This window comes from Monodon monoceros, unplaced genomic scaffold (assembly GCF_005190385.1).
Source record: "Monodon monoceros isolate NGI ecotype Baffin Bay Population unplaced genomic scaffold, NGI_Narwhal_1 Super_Scaffold_22, whole genome shotgun sequence".
In the NCBI taxonomy this organism is placed as follows: domain Eukaryota; kingdom Metazoa; phylum Chordata; class Mammalia; order Artiodactyla; family Monodontidae; genus Monodon; species Monodon monoceros.
In genome coordinates, this window is record NW_021703779.1 from 11,686,107 (window position 1) to 11,693,938 (window position 7,832).

General features: G+C 48.3%; 1 protein-coding gene across 2 annotated transcripts in view; it reads right to left on the reverse strand.

The window, feature by feature from the left end:
* Nucleotides 1-3,832: 3,832 nt before the first annotated feature.
* Nucleotides 3,833-7,832, reverse strand: part of GEMIN8 (gem nuclear organelle associated protein 8) — a 21,830-nt gene continuing 17,830 nt past the window's right edge. Inside the window, exons 4-5 of one of the 2 annotated variants that reach the window (XR_003796454.1) lie at nucleotides 4,019-4,807; nucleotides 3,833-3,857 (exon numbers count right to left, since the gene is read on the reverse strand). Coding sequence is in view for 1 of the 2 variants with exons in the window: in XM_029241532.1 (XP_029097365.1) it covers nucleotides 4,548-4,807 (260 nt within the window). In the remaining variant the exon portion in view is untranslated. Of the gene's footprint in view, nucleotides 3,858-3,967; nucleotides 4,808-7,832 lie in introns of those variants that run through there. The other variant, XM_029241532.1, reaches the window with a different exon arrangement.

A 7,832-nucleotide genomic window follows, 5' to 3' on the forward strand; every position in this document is an offset into this window, starting at 1 on the left:
AAAAAAAAAAAAAAAAAAAAAAAAAAAAAAAAAAGTCCATTTATTGAAGAAATTGGGTTTTCTGTCGTATCAAATTTCCCAATTCTGGATTTGGCTGATTGTGTCTTCACGGTGCCTTGTAACACATTAGTCTAGTCCTTGAACTTCCTATAAATTGGTAATTCGATGTACAGTCTTAATTAGATTGTTTTCATATTTACAAAAATATTTGTAATATATTTGATAAATCAATTTATCTATCTATATCTATATCTCTATCTCTCTCTCTATATATATATATTTGCAAAAATATTTCATTAGTGGGTAAGTCAGCTTCCTAACGCATCACAGCAGAAGCCATACTGGCCACCTGTCCCACTTATAATCTTCCCTTTCGAAACGCCCCTGGCTCCTGGTTCTCCTCTCCTTTGTCTTTGCCATTTCTTCTCAATTCCTTTTACAGACTCCTCTTTACCTGCATGTTAAAGTCATTGTCTTCAGGGCCCCACTGTCACTGGTCCATTCCTCCTAGTCTGTATATGGTCCCCTTTTCCATATCCATAAGGCTGAGGACTCAGAAGTCTACATATATATTATTTTATTTTATTTTATTTTTGGCTGCATTGGGTCTTCGTTGCTGTGTGTGGGCTTTCTCTAGTTGCGGTGAGCGGGCCTCTCATTGCGGTGGCTTCTCTTATTGTGGAGCACGGGCTCTAGGCGCGCGGGCTCAGTAGTTGTGGCACACGGTCTTAGTTGCTCCGCGGCATGTGGGACCTTCCCGGACTGGGGATCGAACCCGTGTCCCCTGTACTGGCAGGCGGATTCTGAACCACTGTGCCACCAGGGAAGTCCCAGAAGTCTGTGTCTTTGATGTGGACCCTCTCCACTGAGTTCCAAGCCCGAATATCCAGTGACCGACAGGATGTCACTGGGTATCCTGTGAGCTATTCAAACTCACTGTGTCCCCAAATGGAGTTAAGTATCCTTCTTCCTAAACCTGTTTCTCAGTGTTTCCTTTAGCTCAACGATGAGAACCACTATCCAAGACAGAAACCCGAGCCATCCTAGACTTTTCCTCACCTGCTCCAAATTGCCAAGCCCCAGAACATCCACTTCTTCAATAGCTCGACTGTGTCCCCTCTTCTTGCTGCTATAGGCTCATTTCTAAAATTCAGAACAAAGAACATTATCCAGAATCACACATTCTCCAGCAGGACTAGAGCCTAACCCCGTGCTCCAGCATGGAGCACACTGGAATCTTGCTGAGGGCCATAATCAGCTCCAGATTCTTCACCGTGCTCTGGATACACTGTGCTTTACACATATTGTGAATATGGTTGTAGAGGCCAAGTTCAGCAGGGTGGAGCAGCTAAAAGTGGGGAGTTCAGGAGTCAGAACATCTGGGTTTGACCCTCACTTCCACCACTGAGAGCAAACTTAAGTTGGTCAATTTCTCTGTACTTCAGTTTCCTCATCTGTGAAATGGAAATAATATTCCTTCACCACTTTCCTGAAGTCCCCAAATCTCTGGAAACTGGAAGTTGTGTTACATTTTGTTTTTAAATAATTTGTTTGCCAGCCAAACCTGACTGGACTAGACTATAAGGATTTGATGACAAAACCTGACGCGAATGGAATTGGGGATATTTATGGTCTTTACTTATCCCACTTAGAATATTCGTCCATTTTACTGAAACTGGCTTTGATTGCAGGCTGCTGCCCCAGCCCACCGGGACAACTTCCACGATACGCTGTTCTACTTTTCAAAAGTACAATGTCTGAATTCTGAAACATACCCGACCTAAGAGTTTTGGAAAACAGGTTGTATACCTACAATAGCTACTTCATAGGTTGACTGCTAAAGAAATTCATATTTGTAAAGCAACTAGAAAAGTATGTGGCCCATAGTAAACCTTGTATCAGTGTTTGATAAATAAACATTTCATGTTACAGTTAACCCTAAAACTGAAGTGAAAGAGAAACTAGTTTGTGTCAGAAGTTTGACAAATTTGGGGGCCTCCATCAAAGCTGGGTTGCTGATCCCACGTGCAGCGGAGCGGCTGGGCCCGTGAGCCATGGCCGCTGGGCCTGCGCGTTCAGGGCCTGTGCTCTGCAACGGGAGAGGCCGCAGCAGCGAGAGGCCCGCGTACTGCAAAAAACAAACAAAAAAAAGCTGCGTTGCTGCTATAGCTTTTCTGTTATAAAGAAATTACATCAGGGAGACAGAAAAACCCCTTTGGATTGGCACTCCAATCCTCTCCCTGCTCAGAACTAACCGCTATTCTGAAGCTGGTGTGTGTGAATCTTTTTGAAGAGAGTTTCTCAATTTGAGTACATATGTATGCATCCATGGTATGTACTATTTTAGAACAAAGGATGATCCAGCCCCGAATGTCACCGATGCTGAGGCCGACAGAGCCTGCCCTCACCTCCTTCTCCACTGTGCACATACTGCAACTACAACCATCGCACACCTGTCTGCCCCTCCCAGGCTGCCACTTCCCCGAGGGAAGAGGCCATGGTCCAGCTAACTGGGATGGAAAAGACTAAACACCTGCTGTGTAAATGAATGAACAAGTCATGGGTCCCTCCTATCACAAATGATCACAAATGAGACATCAGGGAAGAAGGACAGGTGGGACTCAGGTGTCGAGAGCCAGTCCATCCATTCCAATTGCTGACAGGGAGACATGTCTCCATATCTGGAAGAAGTTCCATAGCTGGCACTCTTTGGCAATTTTTAAAGACAGGGAATAGGGCTTCCCTGGTGGCACAGTGGATAAGATTCCGTGCTCCCAATGCAGGGCGCCCGGGTTCGATCCCTGGTCAGGGAACTAGATCCTGCATGCGTGCTGCAACTAAGAGTTCGCAGGCCACAACTAAGGAGCCAGCGTGCCGCAACTAAGGAGCCCACACGCCACAACTCAGGAGCTGGCGAGCTGCAACTAAGGAGCCCTCGAACCACAACTAAGAAGCCTGCGAGCCACAACTAAGACCCAGAGCAACCAAAACAAAAATTAAAGACAGGGAATAAATAAGTGTCAACACTGACTGAGTATATACTGTGTGGGCAGCACTATGCATTTTCCAGGCACTAATTCCAGGTGGTCCGCACAAGGACCGCATGTGGGGGAATCATGAATGCCCATCTCAAGAGTGAGGAACACCAAGCACTGGGAGGTGGAAGTAACTAGCCAGCAGGGGTGGGACCAGCCTGGTGGTTTCTCTGGGGGAAGGTAGGAGAGTCCTTTGTAAAGAGAAACACTTCACTCTCAAATAGCTAAGAACCTGCTGCAATTATAGACTTCGGTTTGTATATGTGCCTCAGTCACGTTCATTTTCTATTTCGGCGTACGGGTTTCAAATAAAAAAAGAGAACTGGTAAAGGTTTGAAATTTTGGTCACGTGTCACCTCAGGGGAAGTTAATTCTGATTTTTGTCTGCAATACCCAAGCACAAACTGCAACTCCAGTAATAAAACGGGAACTTGGAAAAATAAGCACCCAGGGCTGATGAAAGTAACGCATTTGTCTCAGGGCAGGGGCTGGAACGTGCAGCTAAGCGTTCCGAGGGAGAAGCATGTTAATACTACATCTTTTCAGCAACCTTTGATGGACGTAGTAAGATTCTCAGGTCAGCGCGGCTCACCCCGGCAAGGCACTGTCATAACTTATTTAAAAGGCAGCTGGCTTTTACAAATGGACTGTCTCGTCCATTTTTAGGTTTTCGTTCTCAGAAATGTATTTTTTTATCAAAACAATAGTCACTCCCTGTAGTAAGAGCTCAATTATACCTTTCCTACAACAGAGGAGACTGCAGAGGTGAGCAGGTTTGGGAACTGCCGTCCTTGGCTCTCAATTCTGGATGACATTCAAGCTCTGTAGAGACAAGCAGATAACCAGAAGGACATCACACAGGGATTCTCACTCCTTTAGAGCAGGAGTTGGCAAGCTACCACCCACAGGACAAACCTGGCCTGTGGCCTGCTTTTATAAATAAAGTTTTATTGGCATGCAGCCATGCCCAGTTGTTTACTTACCATCTCTGGCTGCTTTCCTGCTGCAAGGGCAGAACGCAGGAATCAGGACACAGCCCACCTGGCCTGAAAGCCAAAACTAGGAACTCTTAGGCCCTTGATAGAACACGCACGCGGAGCTCTGTGCAGGAGAAGCGGTATTCGTCCGGCGGGCTTGCATCCTTTTCCGTGGGGCTAAAGGAATTGGAGCGGGAGAGGACGCCTGACTCACTGAAGGCCTTTGCCTAGTTCGGTTGGTTAAAGATACAAGAAAACAGAAACGCAACAACTAGGCAGTATCTCCAAGCGAGAACTTTAATGAACTGGTCGCTCTTAGTGACATTAAAAACCAGTGGGATGTATATGAAATTCCCATTTTACCTCAAGAGAAGATCTCTCATGTTGTGCAGCAGGGCACGTCCTGCCCACCTCCAGGTGGCTGACATTACCCCCGCCCCCAGGGGACTTTGGTGAACGTGCTCATTAGTCAGCCTTACCCAGAGAAGAGCCACGGGAGAGGGGGAGGGGGGACAGCGAGAGGAAGGGGCGCGGCTCAGAACTTGAGCGGGATGACTGGCCAGTACTTCGGCTGCTTGCGGTCGCAGTGCTTGTCGAAGCTGAGCTGCACGGCCGCCTCCATGGCCTGGATCTTGGCGGCGCTGGCCCCGTACAGGTGCCGCATCTCGGCCCGGCGCCGCTCGCCGGGCCGCTCAGCTGGGGGCAGCACGGAGCGGCGGCGCGTGTCGCGGTACAGGTCGTGGTCCGCGTTCACGTAGTCGTTCAGGCGTGCCGCGTCCAGCTGCTGCTGCCGCCCTGGGAAGCAAGCGACACGGGCGCCGGCGACGCCGTGAGCCGGGTGATCTCAGCTGGCCCCCGGCCCCCTCTGCTCTCCTCCTCTCACTGCCCCACGCCCGCCCAGCTCGGAGGTTCTCGGACTCTAAGGCGTGACCTGCGCCGGATTATCGTTATCTCCTTAGTTAGGAGGCGCGTCGCTCGCTCACTCATCAGAGGGCTACACGCAAATAGAAGTGGCAACAAGCCACCAGGAAACGTGTCAGTCCAAGTTATCCAACCTCTGCAACGGGCCCTGAAAACAGAGGACAGAAATGCAACCATGTGGGTCTCCGTCTACACCGCTGCCCACAAGCTGCCCGGCGGAGCATGGCTGGTGGCGCTCCCATGGTTTCAAACACTGCACCGGGCCGGCAGGGAAAGGAAACGCTTCCCGGAAAGTCCAGTGTTGCAAGAAGTAGTACTTCCCACCACAAATGAGATGGTGGGGAAAAAAGTCACCTCTTTGGAAGCGGTATGGGTTTGAGGTCATCTGGAAGAGGGCAAGGCTAGCAGGTACAGAACTCCACCACGATCACGATCTCTGCGTGCGTCGCAAACGCAAATCACACTACACAAGGAAAGGTTAACCGATTCAACCCTTGTCGAAGGTAAAAGGGCCAAGAAAGGGTAATTCTGCAGATGGCAGGGAGGCCTTGGCCACCTCATCTTGCTGCTGTGTTGCCCGCAGCAGCCGGCCCCCTTCCTCACCGAGGGATGGGACCTGCCCCTTCACCTCCCAGGTCAGCTTAGGCTAAACTTCAGGTGGGACGGTTATATGCTCTAATCCTACGAATTTAAATGGATTCTTGTAAAGCAAGACAGATTTACTCAGGTTATTCTCCCCTGTCAATTTTTACTGTAACAAGTCCTAGGATCATAACTTGTATTCTTATGTAAACAGAAATAACACAAAAATGTCAACAAAACATAAGGTCAAATTTAGCCAACTTACAGATTTTTGTGACTGTCAAGAACAGAGAAACTGGTAGCAGAATGCACACATCTGTAGCCACTGCTAGCAAGAGAAATACTAAGGAGTGAAGATGGTTGTAGGGGAATAAAACAATGATATAAATCATTCTTTCCTTCGTTAAAAAAAAAAAAAGTAGAATGGAAGCTGAGTATGGAAGGGAACACAACAGTGAGCAAGTCAAGTGACTGGCGAGATATTTACATGGCTATGCTATTTATGTGGCTAGGCATAGACACTTCCAAATCCCGTTCTTTATAAATCGTACCTTGGAGCTGGAGGGAAGGAGTTTTATACTCTTGGAAACATTATTAAAAATGCATACGACCATTTGTCTCTTAGCACACCTGCAGTTTATTTTTCATTTTTTTAATTGTTTTTCCCCCTGGAGTCAGTGCCACCATCTTCCCCCTACACTTGGTGATGCTGCTCCCCCGCAAACAGAGAAAAGAACGCCGGACATGAAGATAAAGGGTTCCAGCTCTACATCACGCTTTACTGCTTACAATTTTAGAAAAGGCACTTTGCCTCACTAGATTTGGAGTTTCTCATCTGTAAAATTAGGAGGTTGGGACTGACCTCCACCGTCGCTTCTGCAGTTCGTTTTTATACAAGGAAGTACTATGGGAATAAGCCAAATGACTGTCAAGCAAAAGACATGCAATATAACTGTTACCTTATCCATGAAAAAGACAGAATTGACCTACTGTGAAAGGTGGAAGTAAACCAAAATATTGGCTTGATATGCAAATGAATGGGAGGTCAACAAGCATTTGTTTCTCATTTTTGGTCTTTCTGGCAAATCTGAAACTTCAGGATTTAAGATGTTCAATTCTCATGGGTGTCTGAATTCTACCCCCTCCTCCCCTGGGGACTACTCTTCCAAAGGCTTGGCATCTCCACCCGAGCCAGGGACAGAAGAGCCCCTCTGCCACCTGTGACACGTTACCAATCCTCGGCCCCGAGGAGGCGATCCCACGTGATCCCTCAGAGCCTCTGCATGTAGACGACAGAGGCTCCCAGACCACGGGCCTTTCACTCTCGAATTTGTCCCAAGACTATCATCATGCTCACTGACAGATTTAGTGACACAGCAGACGTTCAACTTCCTGTCGAAATCAGCGTCTCAGTTTAAAAGTTTTAATAAACACTGGAATCTTTGCTATCTTAGTAAGTGTTGCTCTCTGCCGTTAGGATACGTGAATTTAACCTTTTTACTTTTGCATCTTTATTTTCCTTTTCCTTATAACTTAACATGGTTATAACGATGCTTCTTTCTGCTGCCCTTCTGACAAAAACTATCTTGCAGACGTTAAATCAGTCTAACAATTTATACGCCAAGAGCCGTTTCCTCTTATTGACAGCCGTGGATGAAACGCTACGTGATACCAAAGCAACCCCAGCTGGCCGTCCGTCAGTGAAGCCTGTGCTGTTTTCCAAGTCTGCACTCAGCATGTGCTCATCACAGCACCATCACGGGGTTTTAGTCCTTAATAGACTTTATACCGTGTAAGAATAAAATAAAAGACACGGCCCTCTGCTCTCAGTTCTCTATTTTTATCTCCTTCCCATCCAGGTTTCCTCATGAAAATTTAAGGCCCAAACCCTGGTCCCCTCCCAGTCTCACAAGAAGTGTGGAGGTTTCCTGGTTTCCTGCACGGCCGGTAGTTGCCCTCAAACATAGATCGGAGGGACGGGAAGCGGGTCCCCTGGCACCAGCGGCCCACCTGCGGGAGTCCACTACGGGGGAGGGCACTGTGGCCTTTACTCACCCTGTCTCCCCAGCCCTGGGGGAGGCCGCAGTGCCCGACTGAAAGCAGGTGCTCAGAGGTTGTCAAGAGAGAGCTCAGACAAAGGCCAGACATTATTATTATTATTATTTTTTTTGCAGTACGCGGGCCTCTCACTGTCGCGGCCGCTCCCGTTGCGGAGCACAGGCTCCGGACGCGCAGGCTCAGCGGCCATGGCTCACGGGCCCAGCCGCTCCGCGGCATGTGGGATCTTCCCGGACCGGGGCACGAAGCCGCGTCCCCT